Here is a 14,836-nt window from a genome sequence, read left to right on the forward strand (position 1 = left end):
AATACTTGAACAAACATTAAAAACCTCACTAGATAATTCCTTGTGTTTAATATATCTGTACTTCTACAAGTTGGTATGTAGCAAATCTAATGACCAGCAAGGGGGAAGTTTGCCAATATTTCTGGTCTACTTAAACAAAGAATTTTACATTTTACCCTTATACTCTAATAGCCATAATAGTTCCTAAAACTCATAACTGTATATTTGAAACAACACCTATGGTCCAGGGTCATTATTTTATTTTATTTTCCCCCTTTTTATTAGAAAGAAAATTATTTAACATGTCAATCCCAGGCCCCTCTCCCTCCCTCCTCACCTGCCCCCCCACTAACTCCAGACCCACCCCACACCCTTTATTCTTCCCAGCGAGGGTAAGGCCTTCCACAGGGGGTCTTCAAATCTGTCATATTCTTTGGAATAGGGCCTAGGCCAACACCCTTATTTCTAGGCTCAGGGAGAACTCCTCCATGTGGGATGAGCTCCTAAAGTCCATTCCTATAGTATTGATAAGTACTGATCAACTACAAGAGGCCCCATAGATTTCCAAGGTCTCCTCACTGACACCCACATTCAGGGGGTCTGGATTGGTCCCATGCTGCTTTCCCAGCTACCATTCTGGGGACCAAGACTCTTCCCTTGTTCAGGTCAGCTGTTTCTGTGGGTTTCACTAGCCTGGTATGGCCACCTTTGCTCATCAGTCCTCCTTCTCCCATCTGGATTTCAATTCAGTTCAAGGTTTAGCTGTGGGTGTCTGCTTCTTAAACCAGATGCTGGATGAAGGCAATATGATGGCATATGAATTAGTCATCAATCTCATTATCAGGATAGGGCATTTAAGGTAGTCTCTACTCTGTTGCTTAGATTGTTAGTTGGTGTCATCTTTGTAGCTCTCCAGACATTTCCCAAGTGCCTGTTTTCTCTTTGAACTTATAATATCTCCCTCTATTATATTATCTCTTATCTTGCTTTCTTCTGTTCCTCCCCCTACTCAACCTTCCTGTCTCATCATGTCTTCCACACCTCCCCTCTTCTCCCCGTCTTATTCTAGTTCCCTCTACCTACCCCCATGTTCCCAATTTGCTCAGGAGATTTGTCCCGTTCCCTTTCTCCAGGGGACAATGTATGTCTCTTTTAGGGTCCTCCTTGTTTACCAGCCTCTCTGGCAGACTAGGCTGCAGGCTGGCAGTCCTTTACTCTATGTCTAAAGTCCACATATGAGTGAGTACATACAATTCCTGTCTTTTTGTGACTGGGTTTCCTTGCTCAGATTGGTTTCTTCTAGTTCCATCCATTTGCCTGGGAAATTCAAGATTCCATTGCCTTTTTTTTCCCCACAGAGTAGTACTCCATTGTGTAAATGTACCACATTATTTCTATCCATTCTTAAGTCAAGGGACATCTAGGTTGTTTCCAAGTTCAGGACATTACAAATGATGCTGCTATGAACAAAGTTGAACAAATGTCCTTGTTGTAGGAATGTGCTTCTTTTGGGTATATACCTAAGAGTGGAACTGCTGGATCTTTTGGTAGACTGATTCCCATTTTCCTGAGGAATCACCACACAGATTTCCAAATTGGCTGTATTTGTTGGCACAACCACCAGCAGTGGAGGAGTGTTCCTTTTTCTCCACAACCTCTCCAGCCTAAACTGTCACTGGTATTTTTGATTTTAGCCATTCTGACAGGTGTAAGATGCTATCTCAGTGTTGTTTTGATTTGCATTTCCCTGATGGCTAAGGATGTTGAACACTTTCTTATGTGTCTTTCACCCGTTTTAGATTCCTCTATTGAGAACTGTCTATTTAGTTCTGTACCTGTCTTTTTAATTGGATTATTTTATGTTTTGGAGAATATCTTCGTGAGTTTCTTGTGGGGCTGTTGAAATTTTTCCCAATTCCTGGGCTGTCGTTTTGTCTTGTTGACTGGGTTCTTTCCCTTACATATGTTTATCATTTTTAAAGTTCCATTTTTTAATTGTGGATCTAGGTGTCTTTGCTACTGGTGTTATGTTCAGGAAGCATTCTCCTGTACCAATTCGTTCAAGGGTATTTTCTATTTTCTCTTCTAATAAGTTCAGTGTGGCTGGTTTTATGTTGAGGTCTTTGATCCATTTGGACTTAAGTTTTGTGCATGATAATAGACATGGATATATCTGCAATCTTCTACATGCCAGTAGCCATTTATGCCAGCAATAATTGAAGATCTTTCTATATTCCATTGTATACTTTGGCTTCTTTGTCAAAAATCACAGGTTCATAGGTTGTTTTGGATATCCTGAGTATGTTGCAACATAAATGTATAGGAGGAAGTTGGGCAAGACTGGTAGCATCTCTTTGGTGTGACCTAATATCCTATCACAGTAAATAATTAAATCTCTTCCTTTTAATCTAGACTACTGGTTCTCAACCTTCCCAATAGGCTGATCCTTTAATAGAGATCCTCATGTTGTTGTGACTGCTGAACCATGAAATTATTTCATAGCTGTAATTTTCCTATTAAACATAATAAAAAATATCTGATATGAGAGAGTTTGAAGATCCTCCATGTAAGGCCTCACCATTCCTGGGGATCAAAAAAGGGATGGGATAGTTATTCAAATGAGGGCCAGGGGAGAATGGAAGAGGGAATTGGTATTGACTTGGAAAAGAATCTTTTTACTAATTTGAAGTTTAAAAAAAGGAAAAAAATATACAAAGGCCAATACTTCTCTCACTGTGTGAGGAGCTCCAAGCTGTCCTAGAAATATTGCAGGTGTTGTATTTTAAAGTTTCTAGCTAAAGTGTGAATTAAGCAACATTTTATGACATTGCTTTTTTTAACTAAGTTCATTTTAAATAATGGTTGTTTTTCTTTGAAACTTTCTTTTTAAAAGCCTTAAAAGAATCCTAATGTGTAACATAGTTATCTACAATCTACTTTTGAAGCATTCCTATTAATAATGTTGGGATTTTTTTTTTGCTTAGGTATTAAATGGCTCTATTTATAAGAAAAAGCTTTAAGCCATTAATATCAAATAGATGAGTTCATTACACTATTGTAATTATTAGGGGGAGGTTTTTGAGCTACTGATGCTCATGACAGCCTCCAAACTACTTCTGTCCATATCAGTTTGAATCATGCTAGAGCCCATCTCTCCATAGAGCAATGTCTTCCATTATTCTAATGAGCATTTATGCTTTTATTGGCCAAACAGTTGGTTTTATGAGTAGATGTGGACCCCATCATCAGGTTCTCTCTCAAGCTCTGATTCCTCTACCTCTTAGCTGTCTAAATGCGTTCCTTGTGCCTGTTCCTTAGTTACTGCTAAAGTGAAGATATGCAGAGGACAGGCAGTCCATGTGTTACAGACAGCACTAGAGAAAACAGAATTGTTGAACATTCTGTTTTTTTATCCTCAATGGAAGGGATTTACAAGCTTGTCATGTCCAAAAGACTGGAATGGATGTTTTATATTGTCCTGGTGATGTTTTACTATCTGTAGTGCCAAGCCTCACCTGAATAATTCTTTCTTATGATTGAAATCCAATATAGATTGCAATAGTGCTTGCTATTATGCTTATAGCAAGGAGAACCCCAGCTAAGACTCCTAGCAATAGTAGAAAGAATGGCTGAACTAGGGTACCCCTATAATCAGATGGATGAATACAGTAATTGATGGAATTAGACACAGAGATCCCCAACCAGAACCAGGAAGATCTCTGGGAATCTAGTAGAAGAGAGAGAGGATGGAATATATGAACAAGGGAGGTCAAGATCATGATGGAGAAATCTATAGAGACAGCTGAACCAAGCGTAGGGAAACTCATCACCTCTAGACCTACAAATGTGGAGACTCCAGGCCCTCTGCGTGGGAGAAAGTTGTGAACCTTAGATTATCAGAAGGGTCCCTGGCAGTAGGACCATTATACAAACCTGGAACATGGGCTAGTTAGTTGGAGCCCATTCCCTATTGTGGGATGCCCTGCTCAGTCTTAATGTATGGGAGAGAGGCCTGGCCCTGACCTAACCTATTGTGCCAGACTGTGTTGACTCTTCATGGGAGCCCTTAACTGTGAGTAAGAGTGGACTGGGGGTGGGCTAAGGGGCAGGTGAGGTGTGTGGGAAGAAGAGTGTTAGGGAGAACTGTGGTTCAAATGTAAAATGAAATAAAAATACTTAAAAATGAAAAAAAAATTCTTAATGCCAATTTCAGGGTCCAGTTTAAGGAGCATCAAAAGACAACAAACCTACTGCAGGGCAAAAGGGGAGGGATGTGCCAGGCAACGTGGTGCACACCTTTAATTCCAACACTTGGGAGGCAGAGGCAGGGGATCTCTGAGATTTTGAGGCCAGCCTGGAATACAGAGTGACTTCCAGTGACTTAGTGAGACCCCATCTTAAATCACACCCCTAAAATGGGGAGGTGAGAGCGTGACAGTAGCTTCCTTACTTCATGGAGCCTTCAGGCATTTCTCTGCATTACAGGTTAACACCTGTCACCTCAGACGACCATGTAATCTCTATATGTTCCGTGCACTCTACTCTCACCCAGTAGAAAGGGAGCGGTCATTAGGCAGTGCTGTCTTCATTCATGTATTCCACTGTGCTTATCCCCCAGCTTATCCTATACAAGCTGATGAAGGGTATAAGAAGCCAAAAACCTACAATGAGGACTGGAAGAGGCAGGCAGGTCCGAAGCCAGCAGTAAGATAAACCCTAGCTCCTCTGTAGAGCTGCTGGAGCAGACAGAGGCTGAGCCTCTCTCAGCTTGCCACCTCTTTCTGCTTCATCTGTCAACTAAGTTTCTTGACAGTAATCCATGAATGGCTTCCAGTTAAAAACCTGTGCCTTATTTTCCAAAGAAAATGAAGTAACGGCTGGAGAAATGGCACAGTGCTTAGAAGTATTGGCTGTTCTCCAGAGCAGCCCCTCTGATTCCCAGCACCCATATGGTGGCTCACAAAGGACTCTAACCCTAGTCCCAGGGGACCTGACAGTCTCTTCCGGACTCCACAGGCTCCAGGCACACATGTGATACACAGATATACATACACAATTACAACATGAATACCCATAAAAATTAAAAAAGAATAACAAAGAAAAGGAAAGGAAAACAGTCACACCCCCTGAAGTTGCATGTGACATCAGCTGACTGCTGGTCACATTAAATGTTGCTGCATTTATGAGGACAGACCTAAACAAGGCAACATCGAGCCAAGGATGACTTTAGGAGAGGTTACCACAAACAAATTGTACGTGTTTACAAGAGTCCTTTGGCAGCAGTGTGCAAGGTAGAACAGCTTAGGGAAGGTGCGCATCCATGGTGCCTGGCAGCACAGATAGGAAGTTGTAACAGTTTACATAAGAGATGGTGAGGCAGTGACCAGGGAAGGGGAGTAAAGGGCACATGAGTGGACATTTACATGGCTTATCACTGCTTACATGTACAGGTAAGAGTGAAGGAACATGGTCTATGGTGACTTCCAGCTTTCCAAACTGGGTTATACCATAACCAGAAGAAGGGGTACGAGGAAGAGAGGTAGGACAGAAGACAATGTTTAGGTTTGATTGTGTCTGTGAGGCTCCTAAGGGGTCACTACTAGGAACATTTACCCAAAGACATCCAGTAGCTAACTGAAAATATAAGCCTGGGCCACAGGTAAACGGCCTACACCAGAACAGTCCAGTAGACAGGAAGTGCACAAGGGCCAAATTCTTGTCACTTTGTCCACTGAATCCCAGGACCCCAAGCAGCACTTGGAAAACAGCAGGTGCTCAACAAGGGCAGCTAGAGCTCATGCCGTGGGAAGTGGGAGGGTTCACAGTTGTAGAGAAGAGCAGATGTGCACAGAAGCAGGCTAGGCAGACAGATCTGCTGAGAGCAGCTGAAGCAAAAGCACTGACACACAATACAAGGAAAACGGGTTTAACAGGGTGAAACACAGCTGGCCTTGGTGGAGCATGCCTTTAATCCCAGCAGAGGGGCGCAGATCTCTGTGAGTTTGAGCCCAGCCTGGTGTGCATGCTAGTCAGGGTTACACAGAGAAACCTGTCTTGGAAAAAAACAAAACAAAAAACCACCAAACAAAACAGAGAAATACCTCCTAAAGAAGTCAAAAGTGTCAAATGTACAATGTTAGTAAGAGGGAGTGAAAAGGCTCGGCGGAACAGTCACCTGTGAAGATGCCAACAGGACTGAATTTGAGCTCATGGGTGGGAGGACAGAGAAGTCAGGCCACTTTCTCATGAAGCCTGGTCTCTGTATAAGAGGTTAATTATACAACAACAACAATGAATGGTAATTCCTCCCCAACTTACATTTCTTATTGTTGGGGGGGAAGAGAAACACTGTACAAACAAATATAATCAAAACTCTTATAAAATAGTCTACCAATTTTTAAACAATTCATAATTTCATTTCATTTTTGTTCTCCCTACAAAGAACTTGAAAAACATCTTACCTCATGTTCTGGTCAGTCCCTTAGTCTCTGTACTTGAAAAATAATCAGATCAATTCTTTCTTGAACCCAAATGAATGCATCTGTATCTGATACTTCAATCTCTAGTCTTTAAGAAAAAGACAAAAAATTAAAACAGACCTCACAGTAACACTTCCCGACATGCACTAGAGGCCAGGGCTGCTCTGTTTGTGTCACTAACAGACACTAGAGGCTAAGAGTGCTCTGCTGTGTCTCTAACACACAGCAGTGGCCAGGGCTGCTCTGTTTCACTAACACACACCATCAGCTAAGAGCCGCTCTGTTTCACTTTTTACTTTACTCTTAAATATTGCCCCTTCCTGGTTTAAGGGGTTAGCTGTTTTCAGATGTGTAAGTTCCGCTAAAGAACACCATGTGATGTAGACATGTGTTGTCTTTAAAATATTTCTTCTTTGGTATAGGTGTGTGTTACAGGCCTTTACTCCCAGAAAGCAGAGGCAGGGAGATTTCCCTTCATGTTTGAGGCCAGCTTGGTGTAAAGAGTGAATTCTAGGTCAGCCAGGAATACATAGTGAGATGCAAAGAAACAAAAACAAAATCCAGCATTTTCTTACTCTTGTCTGGATTGACAAGAGTATCATTTCTATAGAGCGGGCAGAAGTCTAACCTGTCACAGGCTTTCTGGGCTATATGTTGCTGAATTTTCGTAGCCACATGCTGAAGTTTCTGTCTGATAATTTCTACGTCATTATCAGAGTCATCCTTTTCTCTATTCATTTCCATCAACTTTGCATAGCTTGTGTCTTTGCTCTCTCCTTCCATTTTCTGGTGAAGAACCCAATTTCTAGTTCAGTTGTCAGTAAAACTCTTAACAGCTCCCTGGAAATTTTGGACAGAAAAAGAAAATACCCACAAATGAGCATCATTTCATTTTCTTTCTTGAGGGAACAAAATTACCATTCAAATTCCAAATAAAGTTCTATAGACACTATTTTTGAGATATTGTGAATATAACTATTTAAAATAATCCAATAATATATTCAAAATTTAAAAATATTGTAAAATACTAAGGTTATCTTAAAATACTACAATTACTCATAACTTAAAAAAACCTGTTGTCATTTTGTGTGTGCAGGTACCCCACCACCACCACAGGGTGCATTTGGAGGTCTGTGGGCATTGGTATGAGACCAAACCCAGGTCTGCAGATCTGACCTACTGAGCTGTCTCTCCTGCCCTCATACACACTGTAAGAGACACAAAAATTTACCTCGTTAACATTCTGATACAGAAGTTGTCTACTTTCTTCTTTTCCCTTATGCTCTAGCTCCTGCTGTTGGAATCCCTGCATTACCCCTTGCAATCTCCTTCCTTCAAGGACTAGTTTATGTACTTGGTGCCTTTTTTCCTGCAGCTGGCACTGAAGCTCTTCCACTTTGCTCTGCAGCTCCTCCATTTTCTGCTGGCCCAGGGTGTTAGCTTCTTTTTCCACCTGCAATGTCTTTTGGTGAACCTGCCTGTTCTTTTCCATCTGCTGATTGGCTTCCAAGGAATCCTGTTTATACTTTCAACTTTCATTTACCAGTTCCATTATGTGTTTCTGCTTTTCTTCTAATGGTCCCTGTAACTCCTGAAGTATCTCCTCAGGAGGGAAGGCTGGCTGGGGCTGCCCGCCATTGCTATGCAGCTCCCGCTCCTTGTCTAGGGTGTCCTTCATCTCCTGAATCTTAACTTTTTCAGACTCCAGAAGAACCTGAAGCTCTAAGTTCCGGTCTTGTTCTTCTGCTAACTGCACATTATACAACATTCTCTGTGACTCTATTTGTTGCTGAAAATCACTTAGTAATTGCCTCTGTTGTCCCAGAAGTTCATCTAAGTGTATGTTCCTCTGTTTCTGGTCTTCAAGAGTGGATCTCAGAGCCTGGAAGGGAAAATGTAATTTAGATGAACATGTTAATATTAAAAATACTGTGAAAGTGTATGACAATGACTTTGGTTCAGCAACATGGAAGTATTGGTAACTGATGACAGACTTGTTATCCAGCAGGCAGTGGGAATTGCTTAGATAGCCAAATGGCTTGCTTGCATCAAGAATATAAACACATCCTGTCGAGCTAAATATAAAGCAGATACTGTTACGTTTTTTGAAGAAAAATAGGAGAGCCATGCAAGATGAGACATATTGACTAGTTTATTTTAGGCCCGGCAGACTAGAGAGACTAAGAGAGATGATGAACAGGGGTGATGGCTGACTGCCATGGCCGGTTGCCATAGAGAGGCAGAGAGAGCATGTAGGCGGGAGAAGAGAGAGCGAAGCAGAAGCATAGAGAGAGTAGAGAGAGAGCAGCAGGGAAGTTGGAACTTTTAAAGGGAAGACTGCACATGTGCACTAAGGTTCCACGCATGCCCAGAGTCCTCAAGCATTTGTGGTGGGTGATGTGGTGATGGCACGTCCCTGTGCATGCCCTGACTGTTGTCAGGGGGCAGGGTCTGTCTCCTAAAGACATATTGCTGATCAACATTAAAACCTGAACCTTTCAGATACATTTTTCCAAATGACAATCTTTAAAATACTTATGTTCTTATGCTTCCCTTTCAATATATTAATGGAATGTAGTTTTAAATTTTTAGGTACTTATATATGAAGGCACAAGAAAATGCCTATTCTTCGGTGTCATGACAAGCAGAGAAAAATTGCTGGCACAGGGGAGGAAGCCATTTTAGAGAGGGAAGCGAGATCATGGAAAGAATCTGAAATTAAAACTCAGAGGGGTGGCTGGGCAGTGGTGGGCACACCTTCATTCCCCACACTTGGGAGGCAGAGGCAGAGGCAGGGGGAGCTCTGCTAGTTCAAGGACAGTCTAGGTTACAGAGCAAGTTCTAGGACAGCCAGAGCTCCTACACAGAGAAACCCTGTCTCAAAAAACCAACCTTCCAACCAAACAAGCAAACAAAAAACAACAAAGAGGACTCTGTGCAGAGGAAAGGAACAGCTGGGAATGGCCAGGGAGCACAAGAAGACAGTTATGGTGGGGAACAAATGAGAACAAAGAATGACACATGTATGAAATACTCTAATGAAAACTATTACTTAAAGATTAATTTAAAAATTATAGATTAAAAAGAAAGGGTACAAAAACAATAAGATTTGGCTTGCATAATTATGTCAATTCTTTCTTCAGCAATGTGGATTCTTAGTAGCATGTGGTAGAAAATGAACTGTACCATCTTAGGTTTTCAAAAGAAGGACCCTGGTGCAGAATGGCCAGATGTCCACAGAGCATCTAAGACAGCTGCACCTTTGCTTTCTGACATTCAATGAGTAAACTTTGCTCCAAGCGTATGTATAAAATCAGTCAAAAGTTTGCTAGGTTGGGTGGAGAGATGGTTTAGTGGTTAAAAGTACTGGTTGTTCTTCCAGAGGACCTGGGTTCTATTTCCAGAACTGACATGACAGCTCACAAACAGCTGTAACACCAGATCCAGGGGATCCAATGACATCACCTGACCTCTTCCATTTAATACATGAACATGGGACACAGATATACATGCAAGCTAAACACTCATGTACTGAAATAAACTAAATACATCTTAAAACAAGGAACTGCTGGGCTTGGTGGCACATGCCTGTAATCTCAGCTACTCAGGAGATTGAGAAAGGAGAATCAAGAGCCTGAGCAAGGTCATGAAACCTGTCTCAGGATGAAAGTGTAGGAAAATAATCTGGAGGTAAATGTGGGTGCTACTGTGCTTGCCTAGCATGGGAGAGGTGCTGAGTACAACTGAGAATACGGTGGAAATGAAACAAAGCAAGGTAGAGGTCAAGATTGACTGGAGAAACCCAGCACATGTCTTCATCACCATCTTTGTGGCTGAAGGCAGAGGTCTGTGTGTGGTGGGGGGAGGATGCGGGACGTGTGAAGGCCAGAAAAGGTAGCAGCAAGCAGGCCAGAGAACAGATTAAATCCAGAAATACTGAACCTCAGATTATTTTTAAGAAGTACCCTAACATAGGATTATTAATCAAAACATCAGGGGAGGAGGAGTTTCTACCCCCAATGAACTGCAAGTGAAGACAAAAAGACAGCCTTTTGGAAGCCTCCCAGGCTCACAAGCTGGCACTGCAGAAATAAAGGCAGGGAGATCTGCACTGCACAGCACACAGCTGCTTGGGAAGGGGCCTTGCAACCCTGGTGGGAATAAATTCAGGGAAGGAAACACAGTGTCACAGCATTAACTTATCTTCCTACTATGGCCTAGATAATTTGGCAACAGTATTCAACACATAGTGAACAACTTACAGCTTTTAAAATGGAGAAAGCTGACAACTGGATGGAGAAAGCATTTTAACTTACAATTCTCCAAGGGATGTAAAGACAATACCTTAAGTTCCTTAGCCTGTTCTTCATCATGGCCTGACTTGGCTTTCTCTGCTTCCAAGGCACACTGAAGTTCTTGGGATTTCTTCTGTTCTCTTGCTAATGTATCACTAAGCAAATGAACTTCATTTGCTTTTAGTCTGTAAGGAAAGACATGAATGTAACATTATTTTGATGAACAATGTCATCATAAAAAAGAACTTGCACTCCAGTACTGAGGCATGTTATAAACTAGTCACTACAGTGTGTCAAGTCAAGGCTTCTTGGCTGGTGCACTTCAAATGAACTGCTATTTCTTTTTTTATTTCCATTTTTTATTTGAATTAGAAACAAGATTGTTTTACATGTCAATCCCAGTTCCCTCTCCCTCCCCTCCACCTCTAGCACCCTCTCCCCCATCTAAAATCCTACCTATCACTACCCTTTCTGATCCCCAGGGAGGGTGAGGCCTTCCATAGGCAGTCTTCAGAGTCTGTCATATCCTTTGGGATAGGGCCTAGGCCCACCCCCGTGTGTCTTGGCTCAGGGAGTATCCCTTTATGTGGAATGGGTTCCCAAAGTACAAACCTATGCTTGGGATAAGTACTGCTGTACTACTGGAGGCCCCATAGATTTTTGAGGTCTCCTCACTGACACCCAGGTTCCTGGGGTCGGGATCAGTCCCATGCTGGTTTCCCAGCTATCAGTCTGGGGACCAACAACTTCCCGATGTTCATGTCAGCTGTTTCTGTGGGTTTCACCAGCCTGAATCATCCTAAAGTCTAATGACTGGAATTCTCTTAATTCATGAGACATGCTGATTTCCAAGAAGGAGAGGATGTGATTGTGATTGTATTCCTCTTCAAATTGGAACTAAAATGGCTTGAATTTTGTGCTGGTCTAACTCAGGTGAGATGCATCTTCTTTGCATAGCTAGTCTTTTTTTTTTTAAAGATTTTATTTATTTATTATGTACACAACATTCTGCTTCCAGTAGAAGAGGGCACCAGATCTCATAACGGATGGTTGTGAGCCACCATGTGGTTGCTGGGAATTGAACTCAGGACCTCTGGAAGAGCAGTCAGTGCTTTTAACCTCTGAGCCATCTCTCCAGCCCCAACATAGGTAGTCTTTACAACAATCTAAACACTTGTAGTTCAGCAAGATTGATTTCTCTCAAAACCACCAGTAGCCATAGCACCATTCAGCAAGAGTAACACAAAAATACTTCTATTTAGAATAAATGTATTTCATTCTGAATATAAAGCCTACATGGGTCTTTGTCACAACTATTTGGTAGCTGAGTTTACATGCTGTGACTATTTAGTGGTATAAATATCCTTGGAGACCTGAATTTTTTGTTCACATATTCTATTAGTCAGTAACTACCTGCACTGTCTTGAAGTATTGGCCTATGATCTCATCTTTGCAATAGTAGTACCACCTTAAATTTCTCTGATTTGATTGATATTATATGCCACTTTGACTGATTATAGGTCTGTTTTATGTCTCTATTTTTACAGGACTTTCATTTTGAAACTTAAACAAAGCTGCCCCATTTTATTGAAGATATTATGTAAATACATATTTGAAACTCCACTGTTGGGGATGAGAGGTGGCTCAGTGGGGAAAGTGACTGCCACACAAGGGTGAGGATCAGAGTTTGCATCCCAGGCATATTAACATTGAGCAGGCATAGCAACATGCCTGGAATCCCAAGCTCAAGAGGCAACAATGGGCGGGACCTGTGGAGCAAGCTGGCTAGCAACATGACTTAAAGGAGTTCTTGTTACCCTTGGAAGTAGCAGGTTGCCAAGGGATGATGCGTCTCCTCCTTTATGACATAACCTCGGTGTGAGGGATAAATACCCTGACCTAGGGGAACTGTTCAGTTATTGCTAGACACAGACTAGTTTTAAGCTTCTGGTGATGGCTACCCTTTCAAAGAATAATGTAAAGAATATTACATAAAGGTAGGCTGTCTTATTTAGTCCTTATGCCTTGAAGGGTAATGAGTAGTTAGGTCACTAGAAGGTTCCCTAGGAAGGACTAATTTCTAGGTATACACCCCAGGTCCACAAAATCCGGTGACCCAATGTAAAGGAAATTCTAAACAAAACAACATCCAAACGAACCCTTCACTGTAGCTTCTCTATATAGTAATGGCAGAGACCATGAGACTTTCCCAGTGGCTTCTGGTCTCATTCAGAGAAAAGGGCACCGTTCTGACAATGGCCTTCAGAATTCAGTCTGGTCTCTGTCACTTCTGTGATTTCATGTCTAAGCTCCCTCTCGTCCATCCCATTCTTATTTAGCCATCTTTGTGAGCGCTCTCCCTTTAGGACAACACTCACACTGTACTTTGGATCTGTTGCTGACCTCAATCACACTCACAGCTCACCACTTCATTCTTTTCAAGCCTTTGCTGAAATACTATCAAGTTTACTGGGCCCAAAATTTCACAGTAGTCATTTCAGTAAAGAAACAGAACTGACAAAGGTTAGGCTGTTTTCACGAGCTAGGAACAGTCACAAATATGAAGCAGCTTGTGCCAAAACTCCAGATAAAGTCAGAGAAGAAACCTAGCTGTTTTAAGACCATTAAAAGCTGGGAAGTGAGTGTAGATGGGTTTGTTCTCAACTTATATTCTGAATTCCAGCTCCTTTAGGAGGAGCATGGTTCCCAAGGAGAAGCCCCCGTGGGGGAGGAGTGTCTCTGCTTTGCCTCAGGGAACAAAGAGTTGGGAGAAGCCTGGGGCAGCAGTTGTTCTCCAAGCAGGAGAACTTGGGTGAGCCGGACGGGCTGGGACTAGAGATAGGCACTAGGGGTGGGGATAAGGAAAGAGTGGGGTGTCCTCAGGGTTCCCCCTCACCTGGGTTGACAGACCCTTGACATGCAGGTCCATCCCTCGCCACCATACTCCCCACTGCGGCTTGTCGTCTCCATTCAGCCGCTGCTTTTGAACTTGGAATCCACTGTGCTGTGCCAGAAGCTCTGAGTCCCGGGAGGAGTGGGTGTCGGGCTCAGGCCAGAGCCTCAGACCCGGGCGAGCCGGGGTGGAGGGAGGGTCACCTGCCGAGACAGGCTCGCAGCTGTGCGGATCGCTCGCCCTCCCGAGTGTGAGCTTGGGGACGAAGATGGCGGCGGCGATGGCGGGGCCCGTGGGGAAGGCAGGAGCGGCCGGTGAGCGCCGAGCTCGCCCCGGGCGGCCGCGGAGCTCGGTCTGCTGGCGTCTGAACAGATCTTTCCTCTGCCCCCTTCCCCGCCTGGCCGGCAGACGCGATGAAGGAGGAGGAGAGACGGAGGAAGATTGAGTATGGCGAGCCGGCGGCCTGGACGACGGGAGGCGGGGCCGGGGGCGGGGTCTCAGGGAAGAGAAAGGCGGGGCCGCAGGGCAGGGGCTGGGGCTGGGGAGAGCCGCCCCCTGTGGCTGCAGCAGGAGACCCAATGCCTGCACAGCCTGGCTCCTTTCTTTCTCCTGGGTGCCACACAAAACCCTCTCTTAGCCCCGCCATAAACGGCCAGGGAATTGCTTTGCAGCCCCCGCCCTTTCACTTTCTAAAGGGAGTTTTGTGAGTGCTTCAGGCTCTGAGCTTTCTGAGTGGGTGTCTAGGGGCTTCTCTATTCTGGGGGCCACCCGTGCGCTGGTCACCAGTCTGCTGCTGCCTTTAGGTGTCAGGGTGGCACTCTTGGGTGTGTGTGATTGGCCTGTGACAGCTGCCTCCCCAAGGCGTGACTTGAGTGTGCCACAAGTGCCAGCTGTGAACTCTTCTGTAGGGGCGATTTTTAGAAGAGTCTTTTCTCCTCCTCCTCCTCTGCTCCTCCTCCTCCTCTTCCTCCTCCCCCTCCTCCTCCTCCTCCCCCTCTTCTTCTTCCTTCATCTTCTCCTCCTCCTTGTCCTCCTCCTTCTTTTTCTCCTTCTTCTTCTCATTCTCCTTCTTCTTCTCTTGTATATTTCTATAGAAGTTCTTGCCATGGCAGGTGACCTTTTCCAGTGTGTGAAATGGAACTTCTGAGCACCGAAAGGTGCTATAAATTAAACTGCACCTGCAGAATTGC

General features: G+C 43.6%; 1 protein-coding gene across 7 annotated transcripts in view; it reads right to left on the reverse strand.

Annotated features, from left to right (window-relative positions):
* LOC100756022 (A-kinase anchor protein 9) overlaps window positions 1-14,132 on the reverse strand; it is a 56,831-nt gene extending 42,699 nt beyond the window's left edge. For 6 of the 7 annotated variants that reach the window (XR_004771799.1, XR_004771798.1, XR_004771800.1 and 3 more), the window contains exons 1-5: window positions 13,650-14,132; window positions 10,803-10,938; window positions 7,690-8,340; window positions 7,087-7,298; window positions 6,441-6,546 (exon numbers count right to left, since the gene is read on the reverse strand). Coding sequence is in view for 2 of the 7 variants with exons in the window: in XM_035451012.1 (XP_035306903.1) it covers window positions 7,987-8,340; window positions 10,803-10,938; window positions 13,650-13,723 (564 nt within the window). In the remaining 5 variants the exon portion in view is untranslated. Of the gene's footprint in view, window positions 1-2,051; window positions 6,547-7,086; window positions 7,299-7,689; window positions 8,341-10,802; window positions 10,939-13,649 lie in introns of those variants that run through there. The other variant, XM_035451014.1, reaches the window with a different exon arrangement.
* Window positions 14,133-14,836: the final 704 nt, after the last annotated feature.

Source organism: Cricetulus griseus (assembly GCF_003668045.3).
Source record: "Cricetulus griseus strain 17A/GY chromosome 1 unlocalized genomic scaffold, alternate assembly CriGri-PICRH-1.0 chr1_0, whole genome shotgun sequence".
In the NCBI taxonomy this organism is placed as follows: domain Eukaryota; kingdom Metazoa; phylum Chordata; class Mammalia; order Rodentia; family Cricetidae; genus Cricetulus; species Cricetulus griseus.